The 16,760-nt window shown below is 33.9% G+C and overlaps 1 protein-coding gene and 1 non-coding gene across 2 annotated transcripts in view; one reads left to right on the top strand and one right to left on the bottom strand.

Annotated features, from left to right (window-relative positions):
• Smp_127450 (unnamed protein product) overlaps positions 1-16,760 on the bottom strand; it is a gene marked incomplete at both ends in the record, with an annotated part of 47,543 nt that overhangs the window by 19,971 nt on the left and 10,812 nt on the right. Inside the window, 6 exons of the mRNA XM_018792024.1 lie at positions 153-268; positions 5,771-5,900; positions 7,542-7,601; positions 9,071-9,160; positions 9,980-10,111; positions 13,844-13,978. Coding sequence (XP_018644926.1) covers positions 153-268; positions 5,771-5,900; positions 7,542-7,601; positions 9,071-9,160; positions 9,980-10,111; positions 13,844-13,978 — 663 coding nt within the window. The remainder of the gene's footprint in view (positions 1-152; positions 269-5,770; positions 5,901-7,541; positions 7,602-9,070; positions 9,161-9,979; positions 10,112-13,843; positions 13,979-16,760) is intronic.
• Positions 16,524-16,589, top strand: Smp_tRNA_01547_Gln_TTG.1.1. Its single transcript has one exon. It is a non-coding gene (tRNA).

Raw genomic sequence — 16,760 nt, 5'->3', positions numbered from 1 at the left:
AAAGTAGGTTGGCGTTTCTTTTCAGTACGTCCTATTAGACAATAATTGAATTCAATCCTTCATTTTGTGTAACAGTTTAGTCCAAGGTTAAAAATTAAGATTCATTTGAATTACAAAAAAACATGTTTGTGAAAAATAAAAAATAAACTAACTTGATTTTTATAATGTTCAGCAGAACGTAATTGCTGTTCGTCTGCCTCCTCACGTAATAGTTCAACTTGATCGCGATAAAATTCCGCATCATTTTTCAGTTTAGTCATTGGAGATGCTTTAATATAATAAATTTTATTTTCAAATTTATTTTTTAAAAAAAATGAATAAAGTAATTGATTTAATAAAATATCATTTCATCAAATGAATGATTAGGCTAGATCTTTAGCTTCATTTATTTGAAACAAAATCTTTGATATTGTGATGTTTTTTTCAAGATGAATAGTAAACAAAACGATACTATTGAACGTCGCTTCTGAATACTGATAATCAAAGGGATTAAGCAATAAATATCTTATACTTCGAACGATATATCAGAGTTTTAACAGATCGTTATGATAAATTGAAGTGATTTCTAACATGGTGTGGACTGGATCTTTTATACTAATACCTGAATTATGTCGTGTAGTCTTAGAAGTAGTAAAAGTATAAGCAGTGATCCGAAAGATTAGGGTTTGAAGATGTTATACAAGGAGCATGATCCAGTGAAATAAATTTGGAGAGAGATAGAAGATAGAGACATGAAGAATTCAGAAGATTAGAATTTGGCAGAGCACAAACAGTGGATACACCTTCGCCATTGCAAACGATTTTGAGCCATGTCATTCAAGGTCTCTAACCATCGATTGCTATCATCTCGCGAATCCCAACCAGGTATTCTACACCTACCAACATGGCTCAGTCCAATTGTCAGTAACTTCATGGATTTGTGCCACGTTTCGGTCTGGCCGCCCCTAGCTTTCTTCCAACCTGCTCCTACACCATAAAGCATTGCACGTCGGGGCAATCAGTGGTTGGGCATCCGTAACACGTGTCCCAGCCATCTCAACTGATGAAGTTTCAGTACTTCATCAATCGATTTGCCATCCTTACATAGTACCCGTTTCCTAACAACTGCATTACTTACCCAGTGGTCCCATGATAAACGAGCAATGCATGGAAGACACCTATTATCAAATACTAGTAGCCTACGAATATCCTCTACTCTTACCGGTCATGTTTCACTGTCATAAAGTAGGACGGAACGAACTGCTGTGGAGAAAACCTGTCCTTTTTTTGGTAGATGGATATCTCATCTACACCGTAAATGACGCAAGTTGGTGAAAGCTAGACGAGCCTTCTGTAACTGTTCTGAGATTTCGTCATACACGAGACCACAAAGGCTGATGAGACTCCCAAGATAAGTGTTATTTCTAAAGGCACGTCTACATCATGTTACTTTAAACAAGAATGGAGAGAGTGAACAGCCCTGGTGAACACCACTTGAGGTAATCAATTCTGATGACAGTTCGTCATAAGCTGTCACTCGATCAGTTGTGTTCGAGTAGAGAGCCTTTATGAGATTAATGTACTTCTTTGGTACTCCTTTCAGTGACAAACACTGCCATAGAACCCCACGATCAACAGAGTCAAATGCCGCCATAAGGTCAAGAAACACTACTATTGTGGGACGTCTGAATGTGTGTCTATGTTCTAGGACCTGACGTAGAGTGAATATCTGGTCTATACAACCACGTCCAGGTCGAAAACCAGCCTGGTTTTCTCTAGTCTGCTCTTCGCGAGCTTTGGTTAGGCGTCCAAATATTATTGAAGCTAACATTTTAGACACTATATTAGTCAAACTGATCCCTCTCTGATTGTCACAAGAGGACTTTTGTCATTTATTATAGACAGGCACAATCAGTGATTGGGACTAGTCAGATGGAATTACGTCTAGTTTCCACATTCTACCTAAGACCTCAGTCAATCTCGCTGCTGGTACTGGACCACCATCCTTAAAAATCTCAGGAGTAAACCTGTCAGGACCTGTTGCTCTCTTACTTCAGATTTCCTATAGCTTTTTCAACCTCGTAAAGATTTGGTGGATTTAAATTAACTAGCCATTCAGGTCTACTGGGGATCGTGGGAAACCGAAGTATGCTGAAGGTCAGTTGAACTGATCTCTAAAGTGTTCTGCTCATCGATCCAATCTCCTGGATTGAGAAAGAACGATAAGTCCATCTTTATCCGAAGTAGTTTCGCTGACAGTTGGGTTCCTAATGCCGGTTTCTTTAATAAGTCTGAATAGCTGTCTGCTGTTACTCATTGCCGCTGCCTTTTCCATCTCTCTTGCTTTCGCTACCCACCACTGTTCGCGATCATTGAGTAGGCTTCTTATTAGCCTTCGCTTAAGCTGACTCCGCTCTTCGTCATGTCCAGAGCCAGATGGAATATGTTTTCGAGCATCTATCAGTGCGGTAGATGCTGCTGAGTTCAGTGTTCCATCCTAACCTTATGGTTTACCGTACTAGCATAAATCACTGCTGTTTCCACAGCTTTTCGGATGTCATTCCACGCTGCCTCGGGGTGGGCACAACTTACATGGTTGCCTAACTGTTTTTCTAGTTGTTCCTGAAGTATACTCTTAGCTTGTCTAACATTAAGTAGAACCCTGAGAGGTTTCCTTGCAGTATCTTTCCTACGTCCATTAAGACGCAGACAGATACGTGCTCGCACTACGGCATGATCTGAATCTAAACATGTGCTCTAGAATGAGCGACAGTCTTCTGTCGAACCCCTCCATCAGGGGCTGATAGCGATGTGATCTAATTGGGTCCAACGTTGGGACGAATTCGGGGGTCGCCATGTCAAAAGATGTTTTTCCTTATGCTTAAAGTTAGTATTTGCAAGAAATAGGCGGTTATCTGAGCACAGCTGCAACAGACGGTCGCCACTATCTGTTCTTTTAGCCACGACACCATAAGATCCACCCAGGTGTCTTTCCCTTTCACTTAGTTTACCTACTTGAGCATTAAAGTCACCAGCCACTATTACTACATCAGAACGCCTAGCTTTTCGACAGAGTCGGTAAGCTTTCTGTAAAACTCATCTTTTACATCATTTGAGCTGTAGTCAATGGGAGAGTAGGCAGAGACGACGAAGAGGCAACGACGAGTTTCTCTATCTTTCCGAGTCCTTACTGATCCTTTTAGTCGGACTGCGCATAGACGACTGTCTACTGTGATCCAGTCTAAAGGAGCTAGTTCTGCCCTAGGACTTAATGCTATACCTACTCCAGCGAGGCCACGGGGAGCAGCATCAGGGCTTCCAGATACACGAAGTGTGAGTCGAGTCGGTTCTTTATTTCGACATGGTGAGGTCAAATGAATGACGCTACTCAAATCCTGTATGCACGTTTCGGAGACGCAGCACACATCGATGGTGCGAGATTCTAAAATCCTAGCTAAGGAGGCCTGTTGTCCTATTTGGCACAATGTTCAGACGTCAAAAGTTCCTACATGTAGTTTAGAGCGTGGTTTCAGGAGACCAGGAATAACGTTCCCTATACTCGAATCGTTCGCCCTAGCGGTGTGAGGTGATAAAGGGATGTGAGAAGGGTTAGTCGTGGAGATAAGAGAGTTATTAGGAAATGTAGGAAGGATTTGATTGCGACAGACTTGGTCACGTGTGCTGTTATGCATATTAGGGCTGATGTCACTTCCCGCCTACCCACACCGTGGAAGCGTATTTCTTGAGGAACCTGAAAGGGAAGTTGAATTAATGTTGGTCTTAACTACTTGGGAGCGTGACCGCAGAGCCCAAGGGACAACTGCTTGAGTCCGGTCACGCACGGCTTTTTTGTGAGAGGTTTTTGACGTGTTAGCTCCGTTCTTCTAAGCGCCTGACCGCCTAAGACAGAAATCCCCTTCCTTCCGACCAGCATCGCTGTAGATGCTGGTTGTCCGAGGGAAACACCTTACTTTTGTCACACCACTCTACAGTCAGCAGTACGACCTCGCCCACAGACCTTGAGTTGCTGCTTTTAATCTTACCGTTCTCAAATCGACCTGCCTGGCATGGTAAAACCTACAGGAATACATGTTCCAGCCAAAATAGCTGGTTGGATCATCACGATAGGCAAACCTGACCACCACTTCAAGGTGGCAGCTAAGTTTGGGACTATAAACGTCTATTATTATATTACTGGTGTTGTTTCATAGAAGAAATATATAACAAACTTGAAGTTAATTATAATCAAAACAGTTGAATTATTGTTAAAGATCAATTAATGTGTATTATATAATCACACAACTAAGCCTTAGCTTTCAGAACACTAAAAAAGCATTGAGCAAATATCAGACAGCATTCTGATAAACATCAATTTAATGACCTATTATTTGTTTGCTATTTAAAAATGCCAAAGTATTTTAGGTTTCTATTACTCAAGGTTATAGTAAAATATATTTGAAAATGTAACGAAGTACGTATGGAATAGTGTTAATCACATTTTTGATGTTACACTTTTTGTGTTTATTTTTAGATTCATATAAATTCTGTCTAAAATCAATTCGTACATTGTTCCAACTTAATTGTCTATAAAGCGTTATTGATTATTGATTGAGGTAAAATGTTTTTCTTAATAATGTTTAAGTATATCACTAACATGTGTTGATAAAATAAAATTGTTGTACCGTACAATTTTTGAGTAGGATTATATAAGAATAACGGAATGAAATAGAAGAGATTATGTAATTGTGGAGATCATTTGTAGCTAAGATGAAGGATTTTAATAGAGTTTTGTTCTATCCATCCAGCTCAGAAAACAGAACTCCATCAAAAGAGACAATGATTTGTTTAGCAATTCGTAATATTTTAGATCTACGTCTAATAGGAAATTTCTTACGATTTTATTTTGTTGTTGTATATAAAAATCAAAGAGACGATTTATTATAATGGCATTAATAAATCATAGTAATTAGGATGTGCGAGCGGAAAATTGTTGATTACCATTAAGTGTTATGACAATTCACGCTTTGTAATGAATGAAATTAAAGAGTGTTCATTAACTGAACTGCAACTATTAACCATTGTATTGTGGTGTGGTCTACTTATATCCATATAAGTATTATATGGTGATGGTCAGACATAGAATGTATTTTGGTAGAAGATCGATAAGGAAAGAACAGGAATGAAGCGCACTCAGTACGAAACGCATGAACAATGAAATCAGAGAAGACGGATTGATATTTGCAGAAGGAACAGTTAAGATTGAGACAATTGATTGATAGTTTGCAAATTAACTGTTTACTGTATGATTATCAGAATTTAGTGAGATAGTCTGTAATTTGCGCTTAAATACATTCGGTTGTCCCCACCCGAGTTCTTACTCACTACAGTATTACATTTGATTTGTCGAGGATTCTAAAGTTATTGCAGTGAGCTATCTTTATAATTAAATCACAACTTCCATGTTATGCTTATAAAAATGTATCATTTATGAATTTGGTAGTTTAGACTAGCGATGACTGTTCATCTTACTCCCCTACACTCATAACCATTGAACCCCCTAAACAGTGGAACTGAATATAGTAAGATTAGGTGTCAACTCAATGTTTCAAAATTTTCTTCAAAGTTTCATTATGGGTATCGAGTTATGATATCTGATAATCAGACTATAAAAATGTCTAAATTATTAGGAGCTTGATAAACGTTAGTTGGTTGCTCCTCATATGTATCATAAGGAACAAATGTAATAAGTAGCAAAATATTTTTTATATTATATAGATCAACAATTAATTACCGGGATTTAGGGGAACCTGCTCAACTTCAAGCAAATTACCAGGCTTCTGAGGAGCTAATGCATTTAAAGCCTTGTTATCAGCAGCCAACGTCTGCCAAAACTCTTGGTTTTTACTCAACGCTTCTGATATCTATGAAAAAGCAATAAGTTCAAACAGAGAAAATAGAGGAATGTAATATAGAATAATAATATATGCTATCATAAAAGATTTGCTTTCGGACCAAATGACCCACCATTGATTCCGATAGCAGAGACAACAGCATCATTCATTGTCATACAATAGACCTCTGGTCAGAATACATAATTAATTTTCCAAATGAAATTTTATGGTGAAGAGCCATATTCTACTTGATTATCATACTTTAAGAAACATTTTTGTTAGTGTAGCTGCGATACTTATTGGTGGATACGTGTTATATCCTACTCCACATGCATTTTTCAGCACATCGTATGCATCTTGTTGGTTTACAATTCTTAATTCCGTTGAAATGACCCAACACTTTCTTACTAGGTTGTTTATTAAAGACTATCCATCTCAAATAGTGAGGCATTATGTTCAAAAATAAGAAGAGCTTGGCTCCCAGCAAGTAAATTGTTGTGATTTATACTCCTGATTTATTGGATGAGTTAATATGTTTAAACCATTAAAGACGTCACCTAACGTATTATTACATTTGAAATTTACACTGATAACGTTTAAAATTATGATTTGTAACCTTAGCTATTTGGCTGCACTTGGAGAGTATTTCATCTATTTATTATCTTTGAGGATCTTGAATCTCAAAATCTTAGGCAGATGAATTATAAAATAAGGGGGATTTCACTATGAGATCCTAGCACCTCGTTAGAATGCTAATTAATGACTAATTCCACATCAACCCGTCATCTGTTGAAGTCTACCATTGTATTTTATGGCATCATAAAAGGACGTAGTGTTGGTTGCTGTGTTAATCCCACATAGCTTGTTCCGACTTCCAGACAAGTCAATTTATGCATTCTTCTCAAGCCATATTTTTACCCCGTCACTTATTCTCTTATCAACCTTGACCGCCTTTTATGTAAGCGTGTGTGCATTTCTTATCTTACTCATCACATGTCTACAACTGATTTTTGTCTAACTATAAATATCGATTTATGCTTGACTAAATTGAGTTGGATCACACGCCTTCTAAATGCGCATCATTTTGCTTCGCTGTCTTCACTTCGTTTTCCTCGCTTCGTTTCTTTGCTCGTTTGTCTAGATCAACGATTGTATGAAAAACACGTATTCGAAATTCATTCACTTATTTGACTTATTTGATTCCGTTATACACTAACGCGAATTAAGTCGATTACATACGAGGATAGCCAGGATGTATATTTGTACAACAATCATTCGATAACGATCATTCGATCTAACTGGAGCCAGATCATGAACCACCAAAAGGATTTCTTATAAGGAGTCTTTGTAAAAGATGAATTCTGTGTTTAGTATTAATGAATTTTCAAATACTAAAAGTATTTAGCCACAAAGTTTGTATTGGTACCATAGCAAATTAAGATATCATCTATTATCTTATCTGTGAGCGACTACAATGATTCAAAGATTCTTCAAACTCCTGGTCAAAATGCTTGAATTTATCGCTTCTCTTAACATTTTATGTAAAGTATCGCAAGAATAAACCGAAGAAGTAGTCATACAAAAGTGAATTAAATCCACAGAATAAATCACAAAATATATCAAAAATACTTTACATAATGTCATTCATTATGTATGTATGAATAGATTTACCTGTTGTACTAAACTTTGCACTGTAGATGCGTTTGACACATTTGTACTCATTTGTTCCAACTGAAAGGAATTCATGCCAGAAAAACAAAAGTATTAACAATAGAAAAAAATCAATCTATCATATTGGTGATTTTTATTAAACCACCTATCTAAATAATAACTCAATAATAATGCCGGTAAATAATTCTTCAAAAACTGCAAACTGATTTTCTGTAGAAATGAATAGTTTAGCAATGACAAAGATGGAAGACTGTGAAATAAAAATTATAGAAAAGAACTAGATAGAGTTGAGAAATACTCATTATATTTCATTGAATCAGAGGGTTAGTAACAACATGTATGTGAGGTAGTCGGAGAGATGTGTCTGAATTTCAAAAGCATTGAACGCTAATTAATTTATATAGATATTAACCGTAAGTAAAATAATCTAGGTGTTCTAATTTTAAAAAGCCGGGTTATAACATATCATTCTTGGACAGCTTTCTCTAATAAACAAATACAAGCCTCATTCTTTTGTAGGAGTTAACCGAATAAAACACCAGAAATAATATCATAGGCTTCTAGAAATAAAACCGTGATCTAATGGAACATTAAATAAAAGAACTAGAAAAGCTAAAGTGTAAACCTGAAAACTTCATACTGACTGTCACTAAGTTTCTGAAAATATATAGTATCAAAAAGCAAACTCAGATTCAGCTTTGAGTGTAAGAATCATTTTACTAACCAAATAAATCAATTTTATGCATGGATCCAAAAGAATATATAGACACGTGTTTGTATCAATACATGAAACGTATATAGTATGAATAATTTTTATTCGGGGCGAATATAAGACTGTTTTTTCTACAGAACAGATATCTGAGCAATCTACAGTTCGGTCAAAAATTTTATGTCGATGGGACAATGATGGTTTGTTAAAAAAATTAATTAAACCATCAAATCTTTAACGCTAAATAGTTCTCGTAAGCTAACAGTGGGCTGTTAATTGTCTCGTAAGCCGTAAGCCAAGATTTGCAAGACATATTCATTACTTTCAGCAACCTGTCTTCTATGGAGTCTTACGCATCGTTCATAGTTGATTCACTTTATAGCAATAATGTAAGCCTAAATTCATGTCATATTAATAACACTTAATGACTATGGTTCAAGGGCTGACGACTTCAGATATTCAGTAGAAATAAGATACTTTGTTGTTGAATATGCTGTATGCAGTCTGAACTATGGTCCTCGTGGGATTCCATCAATAAATCACCTATGCCTTAAAATTTGACGATCACCTGGAGTTTGACAATTGTTAACTTATTTAGAATGACTTTTTGAATCTTATCAGTTCTTTCAAAAATATTCCGCAGTTTTACGATGAGGCGGTTTCAGTAAGACGATATATATATATATATATAAAGAAAAAATGAAGATTATAAGTGATACCAATGCATTATTTATGCTCTAACAATAAACAAACATATCAACTAAGCTGAATAAAATTAAATGATGGAGAGAAAAAGTGTATATGAAATAACTAAACTCACCAATTGTACTAAATTCGCTACTCTTGCTTGATATTCCGCATTTTCGAAGCGTAACATACGAACTAGTGCCTTGTATCTTTCTAATTCACTCTAAAAATAAGATAGTAGTAAGCAACAAAGATGTTTATTAGTTTACTAGTAAGGTACTAAGATAAATATTGCTTAAGACAGGACTGATAACAAGCGAAAATAAGAAAGCGCTGAATTGCTGTTTTCTCCCAATAAAAAGATCCACAGAAGTTCAGATCCATATGATCTCAGTAACATTCAATAATTCCTACTACCCATTTTACTGTTAATTTACATTTTATATGGTTATTTAGACAGGCATTTATAATGAGTTACATATTCATAAGAAAGATCTCAGTTTCTGTCATATAATCTGAACATAGTGCATGTTACAATTATATATATATATATATATATATATATAGCAAAATTTATATCAATGCAGCAAATCATTTTGAATTCACGTCAGAAGATGAAAATAATTTTGGCTTATTCATTTGAGATAAACAGTTTTATAATGTTAAACCATTTAAAATAGGGATGGTGAATTAAATTTTAAAAACCTGTGTGGGCATTCGAAAGTGTATTTTGGTTACTCCGTGTGACTTGTCGTTATTAGTAGAAAGAAATGGACAAGAAAATATGTTTTTCACTTTTCACAAGTTCTATTCTACCATATCTTACTGGAAGCTATTAAGAGAATCGAATTTGTAACCCACAACTCATTTATACATAAGTAATAGAATAAATGATTCTCAACGTAACTTGAAAATAGGCCCCTTCGTGCTTGTACATTATCAATGAAAAAACCATCAATGTATTTTGATGGAAAACTATGGTTTGCAATAAATCTTGTGCATAATGAATAATAATTTTTACAATGAAAAACATTAAACTAACCCTAAGGAATAACAATTCTTCTTCTGTACGATGTGTACGAATTAATGGTTTTAAGGCCAACATTAGACGAAACCAAGGATCAAGCATAATACTTGCATTCTTCTGAATACATCTCACTGCTTTTTCTTCAGTCTTGAATTCATTCAATTATTTGTGTAGATCGTGATGGTAGAAAAAAAGAGGATCAAAAAAATTCTTTAAAAGTTTATGCAGTTCTCGATTTTTTTTTTTACACCTTTTAAAAAGATTAATTCGGTTCATTTCATCATCTAGTGGTTTGGTCTGATTGAATGTAAATTTTATTTCATACGATCCCATAAAAAAACAAAGTCTAAGGCACTGATTAAGTTTAAGCTTTTGTATAAAATTCAAATCGTTAGTTCATTAATTGTTGCTGATTTCAAGATTTCGAATGTAAACTGAGGAAAAGGTAAATTTCGAGGCTCATTTTCATAAAGGACGAAACAAAAATGAAAAATTACTTTACTAAAGAATTCGTAAATTGCCTTTTGTAGTGAATTGTACTAGACCTGAAATCAAAGTTCTTCCAAATGCCTACCACAAACGAATAAACGTCTCCTTTTAGACATCTGTACAAAATATAAAATGTTCTATTTCAAGCCGTTCAACCGGGGATGACTAACCTTGTGTGCTGAATGTCTAACATAAACTAAAAATCTAGATCATCATGCCTTAAAACTAATCTAAATAAATGAATGTACTAATACTTTGTGAGGCTAAAACATTGTTTAGTACGTCATTTAAATGTTAGAATAAATAACTGAAACTTTAACCTAAAAATACTGATCAGAACTTAAATATTTCCGACCTCAATTAAACAATGCACGTCTTTTGCAGTTACTTGTCTTTATATCATTCACCACTTTCGAAAATCGGACAGATTGACTTAGTGCCTATTTGTTTTTAAATAAGAATATTTTAGTATCATCATTGTTATATTTAGATATTCCTTATGGTATTTTATAACATTATTTTCGAATAAATTCATGAATTCCTGTCACTTCCAATTATTTTCAGTCGGTTGATTAGTTCTATATACTTTTGAAGCGATTTTGATGGTTAAGGAATTCGGGAAAGGGATATGATAGCTACAAGTACCTATCCATTTACTGACAGTAAAGACGGTGTTGAAATCATAACTGGATCTACAGTGTGTTGAATGACCACACCAAGGTCTTATTTGAGACCATGAACCAACCAATGTTAGACCACCATTGAAATCCTGGAAGCACTGGATATGCGTTTCGTCCTAGTATGGTACTTCAAGGAAGTCAGCATTGCTCATCTACAACCCCCGCACGCAGTATTTGAACCAAGGACCTTCGGTTTCGTGTCTGAACGCTTAACCGCCAGATCACTGAGCCGTCATCCAATGGTGTTAATGTATAACTTTAGCCAATTCACGATATTGATGGTCTACCACTTATTGGCTCGTGATCTCAATTAAAACTTAACACTTTTCACAACCCTATACTAAGATTTTCATCAATGAAGGTACGATGTCAACTTCATTGTCCGTCTTTCATAGTTTGGTGAAATATTTAATATTTGAAGCTAATTTTCATAATAAACATCTTAAATTTTAAGATCAGCTCACCTACCTCCTACTCATGATGGAGTAATTCTAATGTATATAGTTTGAAAATACAACTGGTATTACCATAACCATTCTCACCAACGTTTTCTTTATTTTGGTGAACAAAAATACCCAAAGTATAAAACTAGGTGACAGTGTAAATATTTATTCCTAGTGGGATGTTAGGACTGAATTTGGAATATAAAGAAGTTTTCGCCAGCATTTAGCACGATTGTTTAGTTCTCAATGTCCATTACGTTGGCAGGGGACGAATTTTTATCTTTAAGTAAATGTATCTCTGAATATGTAATATTTAGTCAGACAATACTGAGTGGATGATAGATCATTTAAATGAATAACGTTATCCCGAGGCTAGAAAATGTCTAATTGAGATCATCATTGTTGCTTATATAGCTTAAAATATTTTAACAATTACTGTGGAAGTGTTTTTAGTTTAGCGTTTCAATCTATTATTTTAATTGATATCAACAGAAAGTTATCAGCATACTTTTAGATCATATGTTATTCAATAACCAGTCAAATATAATAAGTAGTATATTGAGTGATTGTAATTAAATAACCCAGCACAAAGCAATCTGTAGCTCTTTTCTGTGCATATGTACATAAATATTGTTTAAAAATGCAATCAGAGTGCATTCCCATATATATTTATTTATTTGAAGTACTTTAAACATTAATCGAACTATTCAATTAGTTAAGTCCAAAAGCTGTTTTTGTTCACAGTAGCTTACGTTTGTGATGATAAAATATGGATGAATTACAGGTTGTAAGCAACTAGAGTGAACCAAACGAAATGAAAATTAATCATAATATTTTGCTCAAATCCCTGTTTTTACTCTACTCACGATTATAAAGGGAACTAAATGCAGAATGAAGAATCTATTTGTTATTGATTTTTCATCAGAATATGGGTATTTTACAGACATTTTGGAAGAAACTGTGAACTTCCTTAGTATGAAATTATTGATTGTAATACTAGTGATAACAGAATACTAATCATTGCATTCAAGTCTTTGTATATTAGCGATATCCATCTAACACTATTGATTGACTTGTATATACAGAAGTAAATAAAGGTAGTCAAAAGTCTCGTTTATAATGGTAAAATGCACTGCCATGAGACTTGAAACATTTTCATCAATCGTCACATTCAACGTTTACTCATTCCGTAATTTTCACCTACCAACTTAATATTGTCTTTGTTACAACATTGAATTTTGCTATCATTCGTGTTCATTATACCTATCATTATTAAGTGTCCCATTAATTTTATGACTAATATGGCTAGATTTTGTGTAAATTAATAAGTAGCAACTTTCAATATACTGCTGAATGTTTTTATATCTTAGTTTTCAAACTAACAGTCTTGTTTTAGAATTCCATTTAAACTTCATTAATTAAATAGTGTTATATTCCTTTTAGTTTTTATCATGTTATTTGTTCAGCTTTTGAACTTTCTGGAGTAGATGAGAATTCTTGAAGTAGAATGAATTTATTTTGTACGGCACATCATGTCAGCTTCGACCTCTTGAAAGTTATCCATGAATGTAGACTGTTTCGAAGTGACCAAACTAACCACCTAACGCATTCGCCAAATTGTTCTAATTATATGAGATAATTTTTAGTCTACTGATGATGAGTTACATGGACGAATCATATTCATACTTAAGCTTTATTATAACTGTTATATAGCTAAGTCAGTGTTTATGAAAAAGGTTTTGAAATTCTGTTATTGTATTTTGTTAGTGTCGGATTCAATCTCATATCTAAATGGGATTTTTTTATTTTCTTGAAAAAATTAAGAGATCCTAATTATTTGTTTGAAAACTAAAACTTTTCTCAACTCTCCTCTCAATTTTATTGTCAAAACCATTTCAAAGTCTGTGTATCAATAGACTTATGTAATTTTTAGCTCTAAATTAAAATAACGTGTCTGTTGTGAGGTAGTGATTCACTGAAAACAATGCTGGACGGTGGCGCAATTTTGTGGATTGATTGAAGTGAGACATCAACATTGTTGGATGCCGGCTCAGTATTGTAGAGGTTAAGCGTTCGTACGTGAGACTGAAGGTCCTTGGTTGAAATACCGCGTGCAGGGATTGTGGATGCACACTGTTAAGGAGTTTCATACTAGGACAAAACGGCCATCTAGTGCCTCCAGGCTTTCAATGGTTTTATAGGTTTAGTCGACAAATCAATTCAACCATTAAAATAACGATATTTATTATTGCATAAATTATACATACTCTTTGATCAGATGATTTACTTCTTGTAATCCATCCACGACAACGTGCTTGAAGTTGTATCAATAATTCCTTATTTTTTAAATAATCAAATGTGAAAGGATCACTTAGAGTTCCACGAGAAAATCGAAAATAGACCTGTTTAAAAAGAGATATAACATTGAAAGTTTCTAAAATAATAAATCACAACAACGAATACTGAAATATATATATATATAATCTAAAAGTTTACGGCTTGTGATTTACAAAACGGTAGAAAAATCTTGGTGTTTTATCATACTTTCAGTGGCTAATCAATTGTGAACCTTAACAACAATGGAAAAATACAAGCAAACAACACCAAGTGAATTTAAATTGTTCATTTTCTTTAAAAAAAGTGACAGTTGATCCAACGTTTCACCTGGCAATCTGGTCCAAGCTTTTTCAAGGATTTACTTCAAATTCATTCACTGAGATTTTACAAATATATTATTCCCATTTAATGGTTTACATCAACTCGGTGCCCAAATACTGTGAAACTATTCGCTCTAATTTGGACGAAAGTTCTTATATACAAGTGACAGTTGGATTTTAAAGTAAAAAATGATAAATGGGTAGTAAACTTTACTTGTTTCAAAATATATTGATTTACATAAACCAACACACCATTTTATATAGTTGAGATCATGAGTCAATTAAAGCTAGGATAAAACGGCTGTCCAGTGCTTCCAGGTTTTCCATTGTGGTCTAGCTTCAATCGACTCATGATCTCAACCATATAAAATTACTAAAATCTCCACAAAACCCCCCTCTGACAATACACTATTTCACAAAAGCTTTAGAGATTTAATCTAAAAATCTAAATTTTGTTTTACAGTCTGTGCAAACAAACAATTGTATTTATAATTGAAAAATATTACTCATATAGCATAAACATATTAGGTGTCATATTTTTCAAGTCAAATAATCTTTATTAGTACTTAGTTGAGTCTCAAGTCCAACGAAATTATGGTCACAAACAGGGTTTATTCATGGTTTATTTCTTTATTTCTGAAGTAATCCAATCATGATAAACATTTATTATCAGAAGGGGTTTTGTGGAGATTTAGTATTTTCATAGTTGAAAGCATGAGTCAATCGAAGCTAGACCACCAGGGAAAACCTGGAAGCACTGGACGGCCGTTTCGAATCTCGCGAAGCGACGTCGTAGATGTGCACTGATGAGGAGTCCCACAATAGGATGAAAAGGCCGTCCAGTGCTTCCAGGTTTCCCTGGTGGTCTAGCTTCAATTGACTCACGCTTTCAACTACAAACATTAAGTTAATTTATTTGTAATTATTTGAAAATCATACGATCATCTATAAGCGAAATGAACAATGTATACATGTAGCTGACCATCTGAATCATTGAATTCACATTTTCTCTTAGTTTTGTTTAACTGTATTATAATACATGAAGCCGACCTTAGCTAATAAATAAATGTTGAATGACAATGACAGTTTAGCAACTGTTCTAATATTGCTTTAGTTGATCGATTCCAATTAGTCTAGATTACTCTTTTTTCAACAGTATAAATTGGTAATTTCTTGCTCAGTTAAGAGAAAATCATAATTTACTAAATTATATTTATTGTTTTAGATTTTATAGAATAGTATTGTGGTGTGGGTTACTTATAACTGCATAAGTAGTATATGATGATGGTCAAGCAAATAATGTATTTCAGTAGAAGATCGATAAAGAAAAAACGGGAACGGAACACAATTCGTATGAAAATGCATGAACAGTAAAATCGGAGACTATGGAATGATATTTGCAGAAGGAACAGTCAAAATTGAGACAATTGATTGATAGTTTACAAATTAAATTTTTACTGTATAGTTGTCAGATTTTAATGAAATATTCGGTAATTTTATGCCTATACACATTCTATTGTCTTCTTAAAATTGTACAGTTAAATAACTATTTGCACTATTCATTGAAAATTAATTTAATCTTAACTGATAATTGGAACAGAAATAATTTATGCATAAAAATCTTTTATCAACTAGTACACTGATGGATCAATAGGTTTTTAGTCAACACAAAACAAATAAGGAGGATTTGAATTTGTCATTTTTTGAGAAAAGATAATAATATAAATAAAGTCGATCAATATTTTGTTCATTTGCTCATACCAACTATTTATCCGAACATTTCTCAAAAAGTACTAATCATTGAGTTGAATAAATGAATATAATATAATGTAATGAGAAGACGAAGATTATCAGAACTATGTGATATATTAGCGCAATACATTTCGAACAATCTGATCACACGCTATATACTTGTTGAGAACATTTATATATAAAAATAAAAGGTCAACTAGACAAGGATAATAATGATAAAATAATGTGAAAACAATTTGACACCTAATCACTCTGGTTAATAAGCATATATTACCAGGGTAGGTTTAAAGAGAGAACAAACTGTTTTTGAATACACAAAGGGGGGTTGAATTTTCGTATGGCTGAGGTTTCAATAAACCTTAGTATACGACCTTTTACACTTTTAAACAACACTACAAAAGCCGAGTTTAGATCAATCTTATGACCTGTTTCGATTATATGTTTAGCAATAGAGGATGATGGATGTTTATCCCCTACTGTAATGAATCATAGACAAACTTTCCAACTTCCGACCATAGTTATATTCTTTGACTTCAAGACAGCATTCAACTCTGTTAAACGAAAGGTTCGGTGGCGGTGTGTATCATCAAAGGTGTACGGAACAAACAAATCAACATTGTACAGGCTCTCTACTCAAACTCTACTAATCGAGTTAAATCTTCTAGCGAACTGTTATCAGAACTGTAATCACAAGTGGTGTTCATCAGGTTCTTCTCTTACATATTCATTTAAACCTATCATAGATATTGTTTTAGATATATACTCTCGTTCAGCT

The sequence above is a fragment of the Schistosoma mansoni genome (assembly GCF_000237925.1).
Source record: "Schistosoma mansoni, WGS project CABG00000000 data, chromosome 1 unplaced supercontig 0010, strain Puerto Rico, whole genome shotgun sequence".
NCBI lineage: Eukaryota > Metazoa > Platyhelminthes > Trematoda > Strigeidida > Schistosomatidae > Schistosoma > Schistosoma mansoni.
The sequence above is the reverse complement of the archived record's forward strand: the minus strand, read 5'-3'. Positions and strand labels throughout refer to the sequence as shown.